The 24,341-nt window shown below is 40.6% G+C and overlaps 1 protein-coding gene across 4 annotated transcripts; it reads left to right on the forward strand.

Annotated features, from left to right (window-relative positions):
• Positions 1 to 936: 936 nt before the first annotated feature.
• Dennd10 (DENN domain containing 10) lies at positions 937 to 23,399 on the forward strand. 4 transcript variants are annotated; one of them, XM_038341433.2, is made up of 9 exons: positions 937 to 1,040; positions 3,926 to 4,122; positions 6,296 to 6,375; positions 9,604 to 9,752; positions 10,508 to 10,619; positions 12,679 to 12,779; positions 16,758 to 16,889; positions 18,053 to 18,147; positions 22,338 to 23,399. In XM_038341433.2, the coding sequence occupies exons 1-9, from the start codon at positions 986 to 988 to the stop codon at positions 22,512 to 22,514; spliced, it is 1,098 nt and encodes a 365-aa protein (XP_038197361.1). In that variant the 5' UTR covers positions 937 to 985; the 3' UTR covers positions 22,515 to 23,399. The 4 variants fall into 4 exon arrangements, with proteins under 4 accessions (XP_038197361.1, XP_038197370.1, XP_038197376.1 ...); XM_038341442.2 differs by having other exon boundaries at positions 18,053 to 18,138; XM_038341448.2 differs by having other exon boundaries at positions 16,782 to 16,889.
• The last annotated feature ends 942 nt before the right edge of the window (positions 23,400 to 24,341 follow it).

Genomic DNA, 24,341 nt, shown 5'->3' on the forward strand with positions numbered 1-24,341 from the left:
CACCCATTGTGAGGTGGTATTATACCTCATTCCCTGACAACTAGCAGTATTTTTTAAAATATTTATTTACTTATTATGTATACAATATTCTGTTTGTGTGTGTGCCTGCAGGCAAGAAGAAGGCACCAGACCCCATTACAGATGGTTGTGAGCCACCTTGTATGTGGTTGCTGGGAATTGAACTCAGGACCTTTGGAAGAGCAGGCAATGCTCTTAACCTCTGAGCCATCTCTCCAGCCCCCAACTTGCAGTATTTTGTTGTCTTCATGCCGCTTATCATTTTGAGCTGTCCTAGTAATATTTATTTTATCCAATTAATGTCCCTCACCCTTACTGAAATGCTTATTTTCTTTTGGTCAGCAGTGTTCCCAATACATATTAGGTCTCCAATTATTTTTATTTGTTTTCTTTCTTTCTCTTTCTTTCTTTCTTTCTTTCTTTCTTTCTTTCTTTCTTTCTTTCTTTCTTTCTTTCTTTCTTTCTTTCTTTCGTCTTATTTATTATGTATGCAATATTCTGTCTCTGTATATGTCTGCAGGCCAGAAGAGGGCACCACACCTCATTACAGATGGTTGTGAGGGGAATTGAACTCAGGACCTTTGGAAGAGCAGGCAATGCTCTTAACCGCTGAGCCATCTCTCCAGCCCTTGTTTTCGTTTTTTGTAATGAATCAGTGAACGGAGACTCCATTTTTAAGGTACTACAGAAACCGAGGGTGAAAGGCTGGGTGGGGCTCTGTGATTGAACAGAGTTTAGAGAAATGGAGCTGCGAGAAGGAAGTCCCCGCCAGGAAAGAGAAGCAGGGGCGGTACCTGCACGGTCGGATCCTCCGGCCGGAAGAGAGGGAACTGGTGTGTGGGCGTGGCCAAGAGGAGGGGCAGGACCTGCAGGGTCGGATTCGCCGGCCGGAAGAGACGTTACTGGGGTGTGGGCGTGGCCAAGAGGAGGGGCGGGACGTGCGGCGCGGACGGGGCAGCAGCGGAAGATGGCTGCGGTGGTGGCCACGGATACACAGCTGATGCTCGGAGTCGGGCTGATCGGTAAGGACCCAGGCTCTCTGCCCGCCAGCCCCGCTGCAGCTCCACCTCGGTTCTCAGATCTGCCAGGACGGGGCTGGACCGGGCCGCGGAATTCGGCCTCCTCGCCGCCCGGACTGACGTGAGGCCTGCGGGCTGGTTCCGCTTTGGGAATACGGGGTTGGAGAGCGGGCTCCCCGGGAATATAGGTGACGCCCCGGGGGTCTCGAGGAAGTGGCGGAGCCAGTGTTGGAACCCGCGCAGGGTGACCTCGAACTTCTAAGTCCACGGTGGAGAACTTCTTGTCAGTTGATCCAGATGTCCCTGCTGCGTGGTCACATTTGTGACCCCGGCTAGTTTATAGGAATTTTTTTTTTTTTTTTTTTTTTGGTTTTTCGAGACAGGGTTTCTCTGTAGCTTTGGAGCCTGTCCTGGAACTAGCTCTTGTAGACCAGGCTGGTCTCGAACTCACAGAGATCCGCCTGCCTCTGCCTCCCGAGTGCTGGGATTAAAGGCGTGCGCCACCACCGCCCGGCTAGTTTATAGGAATTTATGATGAGGAAATTCATAGGTATCTTTGGACAGTTCAGACTGTGTGTGAGTTTTGTGCAGTCCAAGCAGGCGGTAGCTGACACCGGACTGCACGAATGAATGAACCTTTATGAATCCCTTTGAATAGTCTCGCTCCCGAAGTTCTAATGCACCTAAACCCTATCCTTCCTTGCAGAGTGCAAACCATTACCTAGGCTTAGCAAATAACTACACTAATTATTTTTCAGACGTTCAAAGGAGTGTCTTTATCCTGAATTTATTTTTTTCTTCCACTGTAAAATTTTATTTATTCATTTTGCATGAGTGTTTGTCTGACTGTATGTTTTTTGCACCGCGTGCATGCCTGGTGCCTAACGGGAACCAGAAGATATCATCAGATCCTATGGAACTGGAGCCAGTTGTGAGCTGCCATGTGGGTACTGGGAATCGAAGAAGAACAGCCAGTGCTAACTGCTAAGCCATCTCTAGCCACATTGTTTTCATATCTAATGCGGTTTTTAAAAAAGTGCTTGGGGGGCTGGAGAGATGGCTCAGAGGTCAAGAGCACTGCTTGCTCTTCCAGAGGTCCTGAGTTCAATTCCCAGCAACCACATGGTGGCTCACAACCATCTATAATGAGATCTGGTGCCCTCTTCTGGTCTGGTGGCATAATGCAGACAGAACACTATACATAATAAATAAACAAATCTTTAAAAAAAATAAATAATAAATAAATAAAATAAATAAAATGTGCTTGAAAACAAAACATAAGTACCTCAGGCATCTTGGACTTGTCAGCACTTCAGAATTAAGGTTGAAATATCTGTGAAGATAAAGATGACATACAAACAGCTAGGCGATGGTGGCATGCCTTTAATCCTAGCACTTGATAGGCAGACTCAGGGATATCTCTGTGAGTTTGAGACCAACCGGGTCTACAGACCAAGTTCCAAGACAGCCAGGGCTGCACAGAAAAACCCTGTCTCAAAAAAAAAAAAAAAAAAAAAAAAGACTTATACCTACCCGTAAAACAACAACAACAACAACAACAACAAAACCAGTCCATTAGTTTTTTATTGTGGCATGCATTTAAGAGGTATTTCCTTGCCGGGCAGTGGTGGTGCACACCTTTAATCCCAGCACTTGGGAAGTAGAGGCAGGTGGATCTCTGTGAGTTCATGACCATCCTGGGCTACGGAGCAAGTTCCAGGACAGGTTCTAAAGCTACACAGAGGAAACCCTGTCTTGAAAATACTAACAAAAACAAAAAACAGAAAAAGAAAGAAAAAAGGTATTAACTTCTAAACTGGGTAGTGTTAGCATGCCTTTAGTCCTAGCACTCCAGAGGCAGCAGCAGGTGGATCTATGAGTTTGAGGCTAGTCTAGTCTACATAGTGAGTTCCAGGGTAACCAGAACTACACAGGGAAACCCTGTCTCAGGAAAAGAAAGATTTTTTTGTGTCTAAGGAAAGAGGGTATCAGAGGCATAGTAATGCGAATCTATAGTGAACAACTACTTTGGGGACTGAGCTAGTCCCACAAGTTCTTTTATTTCCTTTTTTGTAATTGAGATGTTTATTTTGGTGATAAAATTACATTATGAATGGATAGTTTTTATTATTTTTATTTTAAAAATTTGGTAGAACAGTAGAACTCTTGCTTAGCATATAAAATGTGTTGGGTTTAATCCCCATCAAAAAACGCAAATTTTAATCTAGTCTTTATATAACATGAGTTGAAGGATGTTTCATTATCTTTTTCATTTTTGGGAAAGTGGGATTAAGGATCAAACCCAGGGTTTCAAGTGGCTCTGCCTATATGCCTAACACTCTCTTTTTTTAGGAACCTTTCCTATGTATTTTTATTGAAGATCTTCCTGTTACATAAAAATAGCATTTTTTTTTGTGGGAGAAGATAATCTTAACAAATATCTAAGCCTAGTTTTTCATTACAGATTCATTCATTCATTCATTTATTCATTTATTTATTTATTTATTTATTTATTTATTTATTTATTTATTTATTTGTGTATGTGAACATGTAGACGGCTTGTCCACGTGGAGGTCTGAGGACAGGCTACATAACAAGCACTTTTACCTGTTTTACTTAGGTGACCTAAAACTAAAATCAAGGTATATGCCTGTAATCTCAACTCTTAAGAGATAGAATCAGGAGAATTACTAGCCTGGGTGATCACAAACAAAACAACCAAACAAATGCAAATCATGAGTTCATAGGAATGTTGGGTCTCAAGAGCTCTAAGTTGCTTTGTAAAGTGGGTTGTTAAAACTGATTCCACAAAATGTTTCTAAGTAACCAATCAATTTACTTCCTTGCTGCTGTTTGACATTCTCACAGTGACCATCTTTCCACCATAGAAAAGGACACTAATGGAGAAGTTCTGTGGGTGTGGTGCTATCCTTCCACCACAGCCTCATTAAGGAATCTGCTGCTTCGAAAATGCTGCCTAACAGATGAAAACAAACTTCTCCACCCCTTTGTCTTTGGCCAGTACAGAAGAATGTGGTTTTATATCACTACAGTTGAAGTCCCAGATGCTTCAATTTTGAAAAAGGTATGCTACAAGGTCAAAAAAAAAAAAAAAAAACAAACAAACAAAAAAAAACCCATTATATCTAAAGTGATTTAAGAATATAAGACTTGTAGACTCTGTATTTCACAACACACACTTGAAAGCCTTGAATGTTATTTTCACTGGGACTGTTCCCTTTTGCACTCCATTGTGGTTAGTTGAATGCTCAATAACTTAAGGATCAAAGTTACAGTCTGGTGGAGTAGAGGTTTAAGAGCAGTCTCAAAGCCACACTGAGTAAAAATGACAAGTGTTTTCCATAATTAAAATCTGTTTTAGGACTAGGTGTGTTGTCTCATACCTTTAATCCCAGCACTTTGAAGGCAGGTTGATCTCTGAGAGTTTAAGGCCAGCCTGATCTCCATAGGGAGTTTCAAAAACACAGCACTATTTTAGAAGCTGGGAGTGATGACATATTCCTTTAATTCCAACTCTTAGGGGGCTCAGGCAGGAGGATTGCCAGGTTCAAGACCAGCCTGAACTACAAATGCATTCCAGGCTAGTAAAAAACTTTTAAATTTTTTTAAAATTTATTTTTATATGTATAGGTGTTTTGCCTGAATGTATATCTGTATGAATGTACCACATGTGGTCTAGTGCCTGCAGAGACCAGAAAAAGGTGTTGGATCTCCTGGGACTAGAGTTAGAAACAGTCATGTATGGCCATATGGGTACTGGGAATAGAACCCAGTCCTCTGTAAGAGCAGCCAATGTTCTTAACCACTGAACGATCTATCTCTTGAGTCCCTTAAAAACTTTTTTAAAGTATTATAACTACTCTTGGCTGAGTTAAGTGATTATTAAGAAAATCTATGTCATAATTAGACTTTTATTGGTGTGTTGTTTTCTATGAGTAGTTAGTCTCAGTGTGACCTGGGGAATAAGTTATGTGACTTCTTTTTTGTTGTTACTATTTTGTTTTTTTCCAAGATGGTTTCTCTGTTTAGCCCTTACTGTCCTGGAACTCTGTAGACCAGGCTGGGCTTAAACTCAAGAGATCTGCTTGCCTCTGTCTCCCTGGTGCTGAGGCCAAAGGTGTGTGCTGCCACCTAGCTAAGTTACATGCTTTCTAAGTTCAAGCAAGTAGTTTTCCAAGAGAAAAATAAGGAAGCAAGTTGCTGAGTCTCTGGCATGAACCTGATGGCGTCTCTTCACTTTTTAGAGTTAACTTTTGAGCTATAACGGGACACTATGAAGTATGCCCAGACTATAAAGAATGGTATGAAAAACAGGAAAATCATTTATAAAGAGTTATAGGATTCTTAGAAAACGTAAACTTGGAAGTTTCAATGTATTATAAGATCTTTGCATTTTGTTCAGTAAGTACTTTTTCTCTTTGATGGTTTGTTTTAAAACAAGGTCTCTTATAGCCCAGACTGACCTCAAACTCACTATGTAACTGAGGCTGGCCGTAAACTTTTTTGATTGTTCTGTCTCACTTCCCAAGTGCTTCCATTACAGATTTGTGCCATCATGACTAATTTACTTACATTCAGTTTGGTGTGTTTGTTGTTTTTTTTTCTTCAAACTTTTATTTGTGTACATGTATGCCCATTTGAGGACAGGTGTCTTCAGAAGCCAGAAGAGGGCATCAGACCCCCTGGAGGTGGAGTTACAGGCAATATTGAGCTGCTCCGTAGGTTCAGGGATTCAAACTTGCCTCTGCAAGAGTGGCAAATACTTTTAATTGATAAGACATCTCTCTTTCACTTCTTTCTGGAAAATTCTTACGCAGCCTTAAGTGGATGTGACCCGTGTTTTGGATTATAGACTGCCAAGTTATAGCAGCATTCATAACAACATCTGTGGTTCAGAATTCAAAGATAATAAGATTTAGAATAGTCCAAACTATATATTTTTCAACAGAGCACAGTGGCATACACATATAATCTAGCACTTGGGAGGCTGAGGCAAAAGGTCTCAAATTTGAAACCAAGATGGGCTACATAGTGAGACTGTCTCAAAATAAAACAAGGATAAAGAAGCTGGTGAAGACCTTGACATTTTGGTATTTTCTTTTTATTGCAACTATGTTGTGTTCAAGAGGTTTGTTAGAATAGAATAATACTGTAATCTTTTACAGTAAGTATCTGTTGAATTCTATTCAAGTATCTTTAAAAAAGTATGCTTTTGTTTGTTTGTTTCTTTTGGACAGGTGACTCATTTTTCTATTGTTCTGACCGCCAAAGATTTTAACCCAGAGAAATATGCCGCCTTCACTAGGATATTGTGTAGGTCTGTATGAAAATTGTGTTAAATGCTAATTCACCAAATTAAAGATCTCATTTTGTAGTGATCTAGCTGATGTGCACATGAAGGAAACAAATTCAGTCTTCAGTCTCCTGACTTAACCACTGTGGCTTTGCAGAGGCTGATTTGTAAGGAGGGACTTTCTCTTTGCTTGAAGGATTTATCTTCTGATTTGGGAAAATGGGGCAAGAGAGGAGAAAAAACAATTTGTCCAATTTCTGTAGTTCCTGGGAGATTGCTTGCCACTTTTGGTCTGTCCCAATATTTCTTACATATTAAGCACATTGACTTTTTAATGATAGCTTTTCACAGGTTTTAGCTTTCCTGTTTTAGTAGTATTACTATGTAATATGTATTTCTAAATGTCACATGTGTCAACTCACTCACCCAGTAGTTTGTGAAGAGCTGAAGGGAATTTTTGTGTTTCCTACTGTAAGCCTAATAAGTTTGGGGTTTTTTTTGTGTTTTATACATATGTACCCCACATATATGCACATGTACACCAAAGCAAAAATTGAAAAATAAAACTCCATTACTTAAGAGTTACAGTTAGGGGGCTGGAGAGATGGCTCAGAGGTTAAGAGCATTGCCTGCTCTTCCAAAGGTCCTGAGTTTGATTCCCAGCAACCACATGGTGGCTCACAGCCATCTCTAATGAGGTCTGGTGCCCTCTTCTGGCGTGCAGGCATACAGACAGAATATTGTATACATAATAAATAAATATTTAAAAAAAAAAAAAAGAGTTACAGTTAGATTGTATTTTAACCAAATGAGGTTTTGCTGTTTATGTAACTAGCTATACTACAAGATTTGCTGTGGAAGATAAATTCCAGGCATGTGACTCACCATGGAACAGAAACAGTTGCTGCTCTTGTGGCACATGTTTAACAACATAGGGAAGTTGTTATTGACAGAAAAGTCCAGGCCCAGAAGCTGTAAACTAAAAACATTATAGATGTTTTCTAAAAAACATGAGGCTTCCATTGCATCTGACTTACCTAGTCAGGGCTATTTGGATAGACCTGAACTGAGCAGGAAGAATTGTGGAGTTCAAAGGCAGTATTGTTTCAGATCTAACTTCCTCTTCAGGAAGCCTAGAAGATGTCTGGTTTCTGTAGTGCATAGTATTATGGCATTCCACATCCTCCTCTCAGGCCATGGGTCAGAAAGAATGGGAACTCAGCAATTGCCAGCCACTTCCTCTGTCCCCTGTTCCTCCTGCTCCCACGTGCTCAGCTTTACGTGTGTGCTCGTGGGTAATTCCTCTGCATGTCCCCACCACATGTGCCTGATGTCTTTGTACACATTCATGGACAAACACTTTTCATGATGGTGAGGTAAATGTAGAGGTTCTTATCGTCATTTCTGGGGAGAAAATCAGGCAGGTGTGCTTCCCATGACACACAGCAGAGGTCACTCAGGAAGGCTTCAGTCCCTGGGTGGCATTCTTTGCCACCACTCCCTTCCTTCCTCCTCTAGCTCCTGCAGCTAATGGGGTCCTGTGCACTCCTAGAATCTGCTGTATACACCAGCTGTGGGTTACTGTCCACACATGGTCCTTGGGGCCACACTGCATGATTCTCCCACAGTCTTTTCAAGGGGGTTGTTCTTTTCTGTTTCTCATAGCCCAGGGTCGTCATCTTATCAATTACTATAGTTGGTTTCTGTTCATTATGTTGATAAAATTTTTTATTAAGAAACACATAAGGGGCTAGAGAGATGGCTCAGTGGTTAAGAACATTGACTTCTCTTCCAAAGGTCCTGAGTTCAATTCCCAACAACCACTTGGTGGCTCACAATCATCCATAATAAGATCTGGTGCCCTCTCTGATCTGTAGACATACATGTAGTATGTCTGCGTAATAAGTAAATCTTAAAAAGAAAAAGAAAGAAACACATAAAAAATTATCAGTGATACAAGAGTCTACAATAAAATTCAGGATTTCCCCTTCTTCCCCAGCCCCAGTTCACACAACCCCTGCAATATATACTCTTGTTGGTGGTCATACCTGAGAGCTCACAGTGTTTATTGTTTCCTACCCTTTTCTCAGTTTGTAGCATTACATTAGCTGTTGAAAGGCCCAAGTATGCCCAGTAATGTCTTTTTAATTCTTTAGTGCTGTGGATCAAACTCAGGGCCTCAAGCAGGCTAGGCCCACCCTTGACTACTGAAGTATAACACCAGCCCCAGTCAAGTTTCTCAAGCAAAATGTAGCTCTAAGCCAGGCTTGGTGGCTTAAGTCTTTAATCCCAACTCTCTTGAGGCATGGGCATGGGGATCTCTCTGAATCTGAGGCCAGCCTGGTCTACATGGCGAGTTCTAGGATAGCCAGGACACAGAGAGACACTGCGTCTAAATAAGTAATTGCTGTCAAGTAATAAATGAATAAACAAACAAGAGAGAGGGTAGTCTTAGTTGCTCAGTGGAAAGGACTTCAAGGGGAAGAGACTGAACATGTGGCTTCTCTTATTTTTTATTAAAAATTTCCATCTCCTCCCACTTCCCTCCCCTCCCCTCCACCCACACCCTATTCCCTCCCTCTTCAGACCAAAGAGCAGTCAGGGTTCCCTACACTATGGGAAGTCCAAGGTCCTCCCAACTCCCCCCAGGTCCAGGAAGGTGAGCATCCAAACTGACAAGGCTCCCACAGAGCCCGTCCATAACATGTGGCTTCTGTAAGTGCAGCTGACTTCCCATCGGTGTTTTCGGAAGTCTTTAACTTGATGACAGATGTCTGTGTTTATCACTGGGTTTCTTAACCATCTAAGTGTAGTTACTTCTAGGATTGCTTATAATAATGGGTCCCTGAGCACTGTTTTATCTGTGGATGATGCTTTGAACTCTTGTCAAAGGAAGTTGAGCCAGGAGAACAGAGTTGTGTGACTGAGGACACCAGTTGTGAGCATAAGACATAAAAAGAAGTAAGAATACAATATTCCTGGGAGTAACAGCTTTGGGAATCTATTGTTAATTTCCCCTATATAGGGACTACATTTCCAGATGGCAGGAGAGAGCCTTCCTCAAAGAAATGGTCTATACCTGTCAAGTGTTGTATTTCAAAGTAAAGCAGAGAAGCAGTGTTATGGGCAGGTTTGCACATTTGGAAATGCTGAAACTTCATAATCTAGAAAATACTAGTGTCTAATCTTGGTCCCTTTCCCACATTATCATACTGCATAAAAAGCATTGTCACCGTTTGTCCTTTCTCACAGAATATATCTGAAACACGGGAGCCCAGTTAAAATGATGGAGAGTTACATTGCAGTTCTTACCAAGGGGATCTGCCAGAGTGAAGAAAATGGCTCTTTCTTTAGCAGAGACTATGAGAGTCGAAAGGCATATCTTGCAGGCTCCATCAAAGGTAAGAAAGAAAAGAAAGGAAAACCCTGACCAGCAACAAAAGCCCCAAGCTAAGGCATTTTCTATACAGCAGAATACATCAGCTCTTACGTTACTTACTGGTTTAGAATTCTGTCAAAACAAAACATTTTGTTGCAACCTTTTTCCATATTGTATCTTTTATAGAAATGTTCTTTTAGCTAAATTTCATGGCTCATGGTCTCCACTGACTTCCATATTTTTTCTTTCCTAACATCTTAGTCATTAATTCTTCCTACTAGAGAGCTACAGCCATATCTATAGTCTTTAATCCAGCACTTAGCTAAAGAATACAATGACAGGCAGCCAAAAGCTGAGCCACAGATCCTGCTGTCCTCTGGAGGTGGAGCTGCCCCGCCTCACGTCCTTAACAGAGCCGACTGCTCTCCATCTGCTGGCTTCAGTGGGGTCGGGGCTGGGTGTTCTCCAGAGCTTTTTATGACTCTGAAAAGTGTTGGTTCTCCTTCATATTATTTATTGCACTTCCTTGGGATTCTGGCATTATCTGTGTATCCAGAGTCCCCAAAGGGCATTGTTGGCAACTATGATATATGTCCTGGTAAGAGGACATGAATAAACATATCCATTTACTAAATGAAGTATGTCTGCACTTAATAGCATTTGCTTTAATGTAGCCAGCATATTAAAAGTCATTTTGTATTTATATGACAAGAATTCTTTTTAATGGAAACTTTATGCTTTTATGTATTTAATGTAATATTTTCTTTTTATTTTAAGACATTGTTTCTCAATTTGGAATGGAAACTGTTATCTTACACACAGCATTGATGTTGAAAAAACGAATTGTTGTTTATCATCCCAAAATAGAAGCTGTGCAGGAGTTTACCAGGTACCACCTTTAGTTACTAAAGTGTGAGCTTTCCTTACAGTTGGAGATACTAGATGCTACTGTGTGCTATGCTCTGTTGCATATTTGATAAAAAGAGCATGGGTTAGTGTAGTGTGATTTTTTTTTTCTCTTTACTCTTTGTTCTTTAGGGGGCTCACCATCCAGCTCCCAAGTAAGCACACATGGAGGCTTATTTTTACTTACAAATGCCTGACCTTAGCGTGGCTTGTTTCTTGCCAGCTTTTCTTAAATTATGCTGCCTACCTTTTGCTTCTGGCCTTTTTCCTTTTCTTATTTCTGTATATCTTACTTTCACTCTTACTCGTGGCTGTCCGGGTGGCTGGCCCCTGACCATGCCCTCTCCTTGTTATCTCAAGGAGACAACATGCCCTCTCTTCCTCGTTTCTCCTTCTGTTTATGTTCTGTTTGCCAGCTTCGCCTGTCTTGTTCCGACCTCGCTATTGGCCATTCAGTTAAACAAATGAAGCATAAACAAAAGTCACACACCTGAAAATAATATTCTACAACAGGTTAGTGTGAGTAAAGTACCATTTTTATGATTCAGTTTAGAGCTAGTAGTTCAGGGTCACTGAATTTTTATTTATCTTTAGAAATAGGGTACTTGGAAGGCAAAGGCTGCACTCAAGAGGCAGAGGCAGATGGTTTCTGAATTTGAGGCCTGCCTGGTCCACAGTGCTAGTTCTAGGACAGCCAGGGCTACACAGAGAAACCCTGTCTTAAAAAACAACAACATAAAAATGGACCTGCAGATGTGCACCCCAGGAGGAAGGGCTCTCCTTAACTTCTGTTTGGTGCGTATGTTTATATATGTGAGTGGGTGCTTGTGGTATGTGTGCATACATTCCTACAATACTGACTACAACTATTTCTTTGGCAGATACAATGAGTTAGCAAATTTTTGTTTGAAAGAAAGTAAGTAGTTTAGGCTTGGGGCTGGAGATATGGACTTAGTGGTTAATAGCACTGGCTGTTCTTACGGCAGGTCTGGATTTAAGTCCCAGTACCCACATAGTGAGTCTCAACCATCTGTAATTCCTTGGGCACCAAGCACAGATGTGTTGCACAGACATGAATTCAGGTGGAATACCCATACACATAAAATTAAATAAATTAAAATTAAAATATATACATGTATATACACATTCATACACATACGTGTATATAATAAACATTTTAGGCTTGGGAACTATGTGCCTCTGCTAATTTCTCAGCTGCCTAGCTAGCAGGAAAGTAACTCTAGACAATATGTGTGTGAGTGAGCATGGCTATGTCAGTAAAACTTTATTTTCAAAGATAGGCAGCTAGCCAGCCCAGGAGGCCTAGTTTGCTGACCTTTGTTTAAAGTAAATTTTTGATTCAGTTTTACCTGACTCACATCGTTAGTGGTAAATGGGGTGTGGGAAGTGGAATTTTTTTGTTTACTAAATCTAATTCATTCTTATATCTTTTTTTGTTGTTGTTGTTGTTTGTCTTTGTTTTTCAAGACAGGGTTTGACTGTTTAGTTCTGGCTGTTCTGGAACTCACTTTGTAGACCAGACTGTCCTCGAACTTACAGAGATCACCCTAGTTGCTGACTCAGCCTCCTGACCACAGGTGAATTTTATTTAATCAAACACATTTTTGCATCGTTAAAAAATTGTTTCAGAGCATAAACAAAAATGGCATACCTTAAAATAATATTCTACAACATTTCCCCCTTTTTATCTAAACAACAAATGAAAGGTTTTAACTTTAACAATATACCTATAATCCTAGCACTTAGAGGTTATGGCAGGAGAACTGTGATGAGTTTGAGGCCAACCTGGGTTACATAGTGAGTTCCAAGCCAGCCAGGGTACAATATCCTGTCCAAAGACACACACACATAGGCATTGCTTTATTGTCAAGTCCATTTAAGGCTTAGATTTCTCCTCTGTTTCTGCATAGCCATCCATAGAACTTTACCCTGGATGTTTCCTCTTGGGAGGAGTGGAAGCAGACAAGTGTCCAAAGTGAAGGCCAGCAAGTGTATGACTGAGTTTTTCCTTTATTCCTTAGGACTCTGCCTGCCCTGGTGTGGCATCGACAGGACTGGACCATCCTGCATTCTTACGTGCACCTCCATGCTGAAGAACTGGAAGGCCTGCAGATGTGCACAGGTACACGAGAACATCCTAGGGGAGGAAAGACTCTGCCTATGTTTAATGTATGTATTTGTATTGATGGGGCATGCACACATTGATAAAATGAATAATAAAACTTTTTTTTGCAAATACAATGATTTTTTTCCAATTTAGAAATATTTTTTAAAAATTGTAGTAAAATGCACAAAATTGTCATTTTAACTTGTTTGTGTGTGTGTGTCGGGGGGTGGTTTCCTGGTATTAAAACTTGAATGTAGGGTTTCAGGCATGCTAAGCAAGGCCTCTACCACTGACCTATATTTCCAGCCCCAAGTTAATCAGTAATTTGATTTTGAGTGGTTTTTTGTTCGTTTTTTTTTTTTTTTTATTGAGACAGAGTTTCTCTCTGTATTAACAGCCTTAGCTGTCCTGGAACTTGCTTTGTAGACCAAAATGGCCTCAAACTCGCAGAGATTCACCTGTCTCTGCCTCCCAAGTGCTGGATTAAAGGCATGCACCACTACTGCTGGCTTGAATGTTTAGATTTTATTTTGAGCCTTTCCATGTTTTTTCATAAATCCATAGTCATTAAAATAGTATTATACATATATGATGGTAAGATATGAGAATAATTTAATCATAGTTTATTACTTATATCTACAAAATACTAACTTTCTATGGGCTTTTTTAAAAAATTTAAACTATTATACCATCTGTATTTTTATGCCATCTAGGATTTTTTTGGGGGGGCCAGTGAGATGGATCAGCTGGTAAAGGCATTAGCCCCCAAGCTTGATGGCTTCAGTTTGATCCCTGAAACTCACATGACAGAAGGACAGAACTAATTTCCAGAAGTTGTCCTTTGACCTCCACATGTATGCTGTGGCATTGGTGGGGGAAGTCCTTCTGTTTATGTGTTGCTTTTAGTGGTTAATAAATAAAGAAGCTGCTTGGGCCTATGACAGGACAGAGTAAATCAAGGTAGGAATTCCAAGGAAAGATAGAGAACAGAAGCCAGAGTCGGGAGATGCCATGTAGCCACCAAAAGAGACAGATACCCCGGAACCTTGCTGGTAAACCATGAGCCTCGTGATATTACACAGAATAATAGAAATGGGTTAATTTAAGATATAAGAGCTAGCTAGAAATACACTTAAAGTATTGGCCAAAAAGTATTATAATTAATATAGTTCCTGTGTGATTGTTTTGGGTCTGGGCGGCTGGGAAACAAACAAGCAGCCTCTGCCTACGTGGCACATACATTTATAATAAAGGAATGCTTATCTATCCAGCCATCTATCATCTATCCATCCATCATCCGTCCGTCCGTCTATCTATCTTCGGGTATTTGAGACAGGGTTTCTCTATGTAGCCCTTGCTGCCCTGGAACTCACTCTACAGATGAGGCTGGCCTCAAACTCATAGAGATCTACCTGCCTCTGCCTCCCAAGTGCTGGGATTAAAGGCATGTGCTACCACCACCTGGGTCATGATGTTGCCTTTCAAATTATGAAATATTTCTGTCATGCAAAATATACAGAGTTGAGGCCAGAGTGATAGCTCAGCAGTAAAGACACTTGCCACCAAACGTGATGACTTGAGTTTGATTCCCAGAATATACGTAGTAGGTAGAAGGAACGAACCAACTTTTTTAAGTTGTCCTCTGACCTCCACATGCACTGAGTACTGAATACATATACTCAATCAGTCAATAGGATATATTTTTCTAAAGATATATAGGGTTGGGGATATGACTCAGGGTAGATAATATTTGCCTAACATATTCAAAGCCCTGAGTTCAATCCTGAGCAACAGAGACAAAGAGAAAACGTTTTCTTAGCAATAAGTCATTTGTCAAGTGAAGTAGCCTCTTGGTGGTGTGCGGAGCACCGCTCTTTCCGCCTGCTTTCCTCCTACAGCTTTTTTTCCCCTTACATTTATTTGTGGGTTCATCCTTTCTGGCCTTCATGTATAAATGTGTATCTCCAAGCAGCTCTGTGCATAGATGCAGTAGATGAAATTTTCTGTGACCTGTTTTATTTCTGTTTAGCATTTAATATTTTTGTGGGATTCATCCATGTTTATGTGGATGTCTGTAGTTCCTTTTATTCTTCATTTGCATTGGAGTTCACTGAATAACTTTATATATTCACTTTTTAAATCTAACATGTTTATTTATTTTGTGTGTAGGCGTATGTCTGTCATTGCATGTGTGGGATTAAAGGACAACTTGTGGGTATTGGGTCTCTCCTTCTACACTGGGGCTCACAGAGATTGAACTAAGATCATAGGCTTGGTGACGGTCACCTTTACCAACTGAGCCATTTTGCTAGCCCATAGTTAACCTTTTTAAAAACACTGCTACCATAAGCATTCTTATGTATTGCTTGGTGAATGTTTATAAGACTTCTCATTAAATATTGTGGTGGAATTGCTAGTTTAACACAAGTCACTGGCTAAGTGTGACCCTCAGAGACTCCAGTTTACCTTCTCTGTTACTTCCTATCTTCAACCACTCCTGCCGTTATAGATTGAAATATTTGCCAGCTTGAGTTTTTTTATTTATTTGTTTTATTTTGTTTTGTTTTGAGATAGGGCTTCTCTGTGTAGTCTGGCTGTCCTGGAACTTACTCTGTAGACCAGGCTGACCTTGAATTCACAGAGATCTCTGCCTACCTCTACTTCGCAAGTGCTAAGATTAAAGGCATGGGCCACTACCACCCAGCTACAGCTTGGAAAGTTTATAGTGGTAATTTATTGTAGTTTTAATTTTTCCTGATTCCTAGTAAGGGTAAACACATCTAGATATCTCTCCTGTTTTCTTTACAGCAAAACAACATTTTTTATACTCATTTTTTCAATTAAGTTTTTGTATAAATTTTATTTGTTCAGGATATAAGCACATTATTTTTACTTATGTTTCAAAATCTCCAAGCTGGTGTGTGTTTCATTACAAGCGGTATCTTTTGATGAGTAGAATTCTTTTTGTTTTTTATATTTGTGTGTGTGTGTGTGTGTGTGTTGCTCAGTTGCATGCTTACCTTCCCATAGCATATTGCTGGAGGTCAGAGGACAGCTTGTATCAGTTGATTTTTTTCTATGTATGTCTGGGGATCAAGCCTAGGTCATTAGTCTTGGCCACAAACACTTTTACCCACTGAGCAATATTACTGGTCCCACAAATTCTTAATTTTAATTTGTTGGAATTTTTTAGACTTCTGTTACTTTAGTATTTTATATTTTGTCTAGAAAAACCTTTTCCTGGGCTTAGATCAGAGTCTCCTATGCTTTCTTAAAAATGTTTTTTTCTTTCCCATTTAGTTCTTTAATATACCTAGGATTATTTTGTATATATAGTGTCTAATTTTTTAAAGATTTATTTATAGTCTCTTTTATGTTCATAAGTGTTTTGCTCCTATGTATGTCTAGGGACTATTGTGTGCCTAGTGCCTGTGAAGGCCCGAAACTGGAGTTCCAGATGGCTGTGAGCCATCATGTGGGCTCTGGGAATCTAATCTCTGTTCTTGCTCTTAACTACTGAGCCATCTCTCTAGCTCCTAATTTTAAAATTTTATTTATTTATTTGTTGTTTATTTTCATTTTTGGAGACGGTTTCTCTGTGTAACAGCCCTGGAACTCATTCTGTAGACCAAGCTATCCTTGGACTCACAGAGATCCACCTGTCTCTGCCTCCCAAATGCTTGGATTAAAGGTGTGCACCACCATTGCCCAGCTGGGGATAGGCTTCTTTAAGAGTTACCTACTTTCTGACATTCTTGACATAAATAGCATTGACCAAAAAGTAAATGTTTTCCTTCAGCCTTGTTCCTTGACATTGAACTCAAGTTTTAGAACATTTTGAGCCATGCATATTTTGATTTTATAGCACTAATAAAGTAGTGCCAAGGTACAGCTAATGTTCCGAATAGTAGAAAATTCTAAAGAAAAGTAGCCAGTGAGCTATCAGTTTGATCACTTCTGAGACTTTAACCATATGATTTCTTTCTGCTCCAGTAATTTTATTAATTTGCAATGCAGGCTACATTGCTGGCTTTGTAGAACTGGAGGTGAGCAACAGACCAGACCTCTACGATGTGTTTGTGAATCTGGCGGATAGTGAGATCACCATCGCTCCACTTGCAAAAGGTGACTTTTCCATTCTGTTCTCTGTTCTAGTGTTAGCATGAGATATAAACCAAGCAGCTGTGTGTTTTGTGCTGACTCCTTAAAACCAATATTTGAGAGCTTGCTAGGCATCTGCTAGAGCTGGAGGGATTTCTCAGTATTCAAAGTGTACAGTTTATTCCTGCAGGTCCCTGTGTTAGAAAGACATGTGCGACTGCTGCTCAAAGCTTCTGTGTGCTCTACCACTTGTTCCCAAAGGTGGGAGCAGCCGAATGCTGGCTGTCAGGACTCTGTGCTAGAATCTGATGCTGTGAGGGTTTTATCTAGCAACTTCAAATGAGTAAAACCAGATTTTTTCTCTTTTCACTTGTTTTAAAATTTCTAACATGACCATGTTGCATGTTCATGTGGAAAAATGAAAGTAGAAACAGACCTTAGGAAAAGGCTAAAATTATAAAAAATGGCCATGGTCAGAGCCAGAGAGGACGGCACTGCCCATTTCTGATCTACAGAGCACACTCATTCCAGTTGGCACCAAATAAATAGACTGTGTCCCTTGCAGTGACGCACAGAACTTTCTGTTTCATAGCAAGCAGGAGCAATTCTGTAATTCATGTGACTGAAGCGGTTTTCTTTGCATATTTCCAAGGATCTGAACATGCTGTGTGCTCTTCTAGCACCCGAGGGCCTGGTAGGAAGCTCTTTTTTCACAACCTTCCTGCCAGAATAATTCACTTAATTTTTTTATTCCCCACCCTGATTTTTTGAGACAGTCTCTCTTCATAGTCAGGACTGTACTAGAACTCATTCTGTAGACGAGGCTGGCCTACAACTCAAAGAGATTGGCCTTCCTCTGCCCTCAGATTGCTGGGATTAAATGTATGTGCCACTCAGATTCTTAACTGTAAAGGCTTTCACCTTCCAGTCACAGCTCACTTGTAATCAGTGTTTTTCATCCAGTTTATCAGGCAGATATGAAGGGGAAATCTGGTTTGGCATTGGTGATAATACCTCCAGCATGCTGTTATGTGTGTGTTGGGAATAAAACAGAAACCTGGAGGGTTAGCTGTAGTCTTTGAAAAGTCCTTTAGTGTGGTCTTTCAGATTTTCAGTTGGAAGACTTGGTTATTTTTTATTGTGTAAAATTCTAAATCTTTATCTAACATTCTTTCTGCTTTCATCAGAGGCCATGACAATGGGCAAACTGCATAAAGAGATTGGTCAGCTAATTGTGCAGTCTGCAGAAGACCCGGAGAAGTCAGACAGCCAGGTGATACAGGTAACCCTTGATTTGCCTTAGGAAGCATCCTGTAGCAGCCTTACTGTACACTCTCAGGGCATGGTAGTAGAATGAAGTGTCAGGGGACAAGCCAACTGGCCATAGTAGGTTTTGCAGTGGCCAAGATAAAGGTGGATAGCTGTGGGTGGGTGTGGGAGGGGAGGGTCATTACAGGGGCTGGTACTGAAGTCATCCCCAGTGGTGAGAACTGTAACCACTGAGTAGGCTGGAATGCCTGTGAAGATCACCAGTGACTCTCATCCTGCTATTAGAATTTTCATGGGGGAGCAAATGGTGAAACAGTAGCTTTGGAATCAAGTCTCCACTTTTGAACTCTTAAGAGATCAAGCTTTTAATAATAGGTCTTAGAGGAGTTGCTGACCTGTAAACAGATGCAAGGAGCAGCAGGCTTTGGCAGGGTTGGCTGACAGCACTGTTTTCTCTGCAGTGTTGGTGGCCTGTGCAGCATGGCCAGGAAAAGTAGGTGGGTTCCCTCCTAAGACTGAGACACTTCTCTTTTATTTGAATTGGCCATAGCCTCCCATCAAATTAGAACAGAAACACTCATTCTTTTTAGTATCATTTAAAATTTATTCTTTGAGAATTTCACACATGTATACAGGTATACTTTGTACTTTGACAGATATCTACTCCCTACTTCTTCTGGATCTCTCCAGTAGATTCCCTCCCAACTTCCTCTATCTATCTATCATCTATCTATCTATCTATCTATCTATCTATCTATCTATCTATCTATCTATCTATCTATCTATCTATCTCCATCCATCATCTATCATGTATCTGTCTGTGTATTATGTGTGTGTGTATGTGTATTGGTGTTTTGCCTGCATGTATGTCTGTACACTATATTACACCCAGAAATCAGAAGAGGATGTTGGATCCCCTGCACTGGAATTACAGATGATTGTGAACTACCATGTGGGTGCTGGAAACTAAACCTGGATCCTCTGAAAGAGCAGCAAATACTCTTAACCACTGAGTCATCTCTTCAGGTCTCTGCCACCCCCACACTGGGCTCAGTGCTGCCCATATGCACATGGGTGTGGGGCAGCCATTAGAGCACGAGTGACCTACCTCTGACTACACCCCAAAGAAAACTGACTATCTTCCTCCAGCTGTCTTCTACTGAGTTAGGGTGGGGCTTCATTTCCCTCTCCCTATCCGTGTTGAAATTTTAACTTGATCTTGTACAGATTTTTACATGGGCAGTCAGAGCTGTATGGAGTTCATGAATGCTACAACCCTGTCAGCATCTCACAATTCTGCTTCCCACCCTCCAGCTCTTCTATGATTCTGTGGTGTTCTCGAGCCTTGCGGGGTGGTGATATAGATGTCCTGTTTAGGGTTGAGCAGTCACTTGTTCTCAGCACTTTGACCAGTTTGAGTCTCTGCATTAACCACTACTCGCTGCAAAAATAAGCCTCTCTGACTAAGGTTGAGATCAGCACAAGTCTGTGGATATAACGATGAATATTTAGAAGACAGTTTGGTAATATGACCATTTAGAAAACAGCAATAGTATGTTTGCCCTTAGTATGAACTCACCTTTTCCCTCTACCCCAGATGTGGGCTTTTGACCATGTTTACAGTAGCCTCAAGAATTCCCTCCCATGGAGCAGTCAGAAAGTGAACGATTGTTACTCTGTAATGGTCCTGTCACTGTTGCACCAGTGGTGGCACATCTTGCCTTTCAAGTCACTTTATAGTATATAGGGTCTAATAATAGGTAAGACCATTGCTGTCTTTTCTTAGCAACCTATATATAGCACATTCTGGCAATATGAAAGCTAGCAAGCAGGGAGAAAATGTCTTGATCAGTTTCAGCTTAATTTTTATATATCCTACAGCCAGTATATGGATGGTGTCATCAGTATGGACGGTGTCATCAGTATATGGACGGTGTCATCAGTATATGGATGGTGTCATCAGTATATGGATGGTGTCATCAGTATATGGATGGTGTCATCAGTATATGGATGGTGTCATCAGTATATGGATGGTGTCATCAGTATATGGATGGTGTCATCAGTATATGGATGGTGTCATCAGTATATGGATGGGGTCATCAGTATATGGATGGGGTCATCAGTATATGGATGGGGTCATCAGTATATGGATGGGGTCATCAGTATGGATGGTGTCATCAGTATATGGATGGTGTCATCAGTATGGATGGGGTCATCAGTATGGATGGTGTCATCAGTATATGGATGGTGTCATCAGTATGGATGGTGTCATCAGTATATGGATGGTGTCATCAGTATGGATGGTGTCATCAGTATATGGATGGTGTCATCAGTATGGATGGGGTCATCAGTATGGATGGTGTCATCAGTATATGGATGGTGTCATCAGTATGGATGGTGTCATCAGTATATGGATGGTGTCATCAGTATGGATGGTGTCATCAGTATATGGATGGGGTCATCAGTATATGGATGGTGTCATCAGTATATGGATGGGGTCATAACATCTGGTTAGAGAGGGCAGTGAAGAGCTATGGCGATAGCCTGAGAAACTGCCATCCTTGATAATGTTGGTCACATACAGAGATCATAGCTATGGGTTGTTTGGATTATTTCTCGTAGATTAGAAGTGATACTTAGATAACTTCACATAATGTATGAGATCTTGGAAAAGGTAAGTGATAAATGTTGAAAAATACTTGAATGCGATTATGATGTCAGCAAAACAGGTAAAAGACATGACTTTAATGTGAGTTCCAGTGAGTCACCAGCCACTCAGGAGTGCCAGTTACTGAACAGGCTAAAGCCCATGTGGCAGGTGACAGGTTACTCTGCTGGGCAATTGGGGGGAAGAGACTCATTCAAAGAATGTACCTGTAAAATGATTCTTAATCAGCAATTCTGCTTCTAGGTGAATATCCGGTGGAATTGAAGGCAGAGGCATAAACAGACTTGTCACTGGTAGCGTTATGTATATTTAATAAAAGATGGGGGTGACCAAATTATCCATCAGCGGGAAGAGTCAGTAAACAAAATATAGTGGACACATACAATAGAATATTATTCAGCCTTAGAAAAGGAGGATCTAATAGCCAAGACTGAACCTTCAGGACTTGGTAACATGTTGCATGAAACAAGCCAATCACAAAATGGCAGATACATGATTCTACTTAGATAATGTAGCAAAGCAGGTGAATTCGTAGAGAAGTAGGATACAGGTCACCAGGGTTCTGCAGGGAAGAAAGAGTTGACCATTCCTGGGCACACAGTACCTGTGTGGCATGGTAAAAACCTAGAAACAACACAACATGGCAACTGTACTTTTTTCTTTTGAATTATTGGGTGTGTGTGCACGCACTTACATATAACCTGGAGTTGGTCCATCCACTGTCGGCTCTGGGGAGTTAACTAGGGTGGTCAGGTTCTCACAGCAGTCACTTTTACTCACGGAACCATCTTGCCCATGCTTGTGGCTACTATTTATTCTTCATGTTTATTTATGTGTGTCTGTGTGTGTGCTATCACTGCATGCGTGAAGTCAGAGGACAACTTTCAGGAAGTTGGTTTTCTCCTTCTACCATGTGGGTCTCGGATTGAATCAAGCTGTCAGGCTTTTACCTGGTAGGCCTGGGGTGCCTTTTTTAGACAGGGGTTCTCTAAGTAGTCCTTTGGCTTCCAAGTGCTGGGATTAAAAGTGTGCACTACCATACTTAGCTTTTTTATTTTGAAACAGGGTCTGCTATGTAGCCCTGTCTTGGCTGGAACTCACTGTGTAGACAGGATTGGCCTTGAACTCACAGAGATCCACCAGCCTCTGCCTCCCACTGGGATCAAAGTCAAACTCCACCATGCTAGGCCTCCACGGTGACTATTCTTAGTATCAATGTATTATATGCTTTAAAATGACTAGATGATTATAAACACATCTGTGACATTGATTTCCTAAGTTATTTTAAGAATTTATGAGAGCTGGGTATAGTGGTAGGTGACTTTAATTCCAGATCTTAGGAGGTAGAAGAAGGTGGATGTCTTGAGTTAGAGACCAGCCTGGTCTATAGAGTTAGCTCCAGAAGAGCCAGAAAAACCCTGTCCTGGGGTGAGGGGTGGTTATGAAGTCAGTCTGATACAGAGGGAGGATTCTAGGAAATAACTACTCACATTTTTAGATACTAAAATGCTGTGTGTTTTTCTGTTCTTTTAAAGGATATTGCTCTAAAAACAAAAGAAATCTTCACCAATCTAGCACCATTTTCAGAAGTGTCAGATGACGGGGGGAAAATTGTCCTCAGTGTTGAGGCACTGAAGCAAAAGCGATTCCCACCTGCCACAGAGAACTTTCTTTACCATCTAGCAGCGGCCGAACAGATGCTGAAAATCTGACTGTTCACAGCAAGCCCCTACAGAACTTCTCTTCATTCTGAGTACCCACTGACATTATATAGTATTGGAGTTACAGAGGAAATGTTCTATTTTTAATGATTTATTTCCAAGTATTGAGATCTGTCCTGAGAAACATTTAAAAAACAATTGTGATTATTTTTCTCCCTGCCAATTTGATCCAGTGCTGGACAGTGTTTTAACCATGTCCTAATGGTAGGAGCCATATGCTGTCCCAGAGTTTAGGAGTTGCACACAGTTCAGCACATGCACGCCTTCATTGTGTATCCCCGTTTGTCTCACTGTAACCATAAACTTAACGGTTTATTTTCAGAAAGATGTCTCGCAGTTTGCTTTTTATTCTTCTAGAAAAAAAACCTTGAATTTGTCGTGAGAGATTTTTTTACTTTCTGAGCCAAACTGCTATATTTTCTGCAGAATTATCTAGAATATCATTCAAGAGATATTGCAGTTGCACTTTCTTGTAAAAGAAAATGTTTTTGGGCCTTTGAAATTTTTGCCTATATTATGAAGGTTTTCATAGATTTTGTACTAACTGCTGCTGGCAGTGCCTTTGGGAAAAAGAAACCAGTTCCTGTAACAGAGGAGACCGTTTTAAATATAAGAAACAACACCTTTGCTTTTGTTTGCAGTGCTGGAGCTAGAACCTGGGCCTGGCATGTGCCTGGCAAGTGCTTTCCCAGCAAGCTAAACCCTCAGCCCATAATGCTTTCATTATTATAAAGGAACTTAAGAATCAAATTGCAGAGGCTAAAACCAGATAGTGTCTTCAGGTGACTTCAGGAAAAGTAATTTGACCACATCATAAAGGACACTGTTATTGGACCTTCTTTTTTTTGTTTTGTGTTTTATTGGTTGTTTTTGTTTTGGTTTGTGTTTTGAGACAAGGTTTCTCTGTAGCACTAGCTGTCCTGGAACTCACTATGGAGACCAGGCTGGCCTCAAACCCAGAGATCTCTTCCTCTGCCTACCGAGTGCTGGGATTAAAGGTGTACACCACCAGCACCTTATTGGACCTTCTTCATTTAAGACTTTAAAATTGCCACATAATCACAGATGTCTACGTTATGAATTCCAGTGTCTACTCATGTTAGTTATGAAAGGCTACTTTCTTTCAGTACAGTTGCAGAACCTTCAAACCAGGAAACACATTTGCAGAAACTTTATCTAAGTTGGGTCTTTTTGCTGGGCATAGTGATACATATCTTCAGCAATTGGTAGGCCGAGGCAGGATGGTCTTTGTGAGTTTGAGGCTAGCCTTGTCTACAAAGTTCCAGAACAGCCAGGCTGTTACACATAGAAACCCTGCATCAAAATAAATAAATAAATAAATAAATAAATAAATAAATAAATAAAACCAAAAAGGTTGGGTCTTTTTAAAAACTTGACATTTAAGTAAAAACAAAAAATAGCCTTTCCCTCTTTTTCTTGGGTTGGAACAGAGAGGACCTGAAATAAGTTGTTTACTGGATTTAACAATTGAAGATTAAATTTGCACTTTATGAAAAGAACTGCTGATGTCTTTATTTTCTCTGTTTTCTTGCAAAAATTACGAAATTTAGAATTACAAAATTATGATGCAATGACTTCCCAGGGAAGGCCTTACCCTCTTGAGGAGCAGATGGCAGAGGGGAGAAGGTGGGGGGGGGGGCGGGTAGAGAGGAGGGAGGGAGAACTGGGATTGGTATGTAAAAATAAATGAATAAATAAATAAAAACATTTTTGATAAAGTTTTAAGTAGCAGTGGAGATTTTGCCCATCTTGTGACATTTTTGTGTTCTGGTTTATGTGTATGACTTCTGCCTGCAT

Source organism: Arvicola amphibius, chromosome 1 (assembly GCF_903992535.2).
Source record: "Arvicola amphibius chromosome 1, mArvAmp1.2, whole genome shotgun sequence".
In the NCBI taxonomy this organism is placed as follows: Eukaryota; Metazoa; Chordata; class Mammalia; order Rodentia; family Cricetidae; genus Arvicola; species Arvicola amphibius.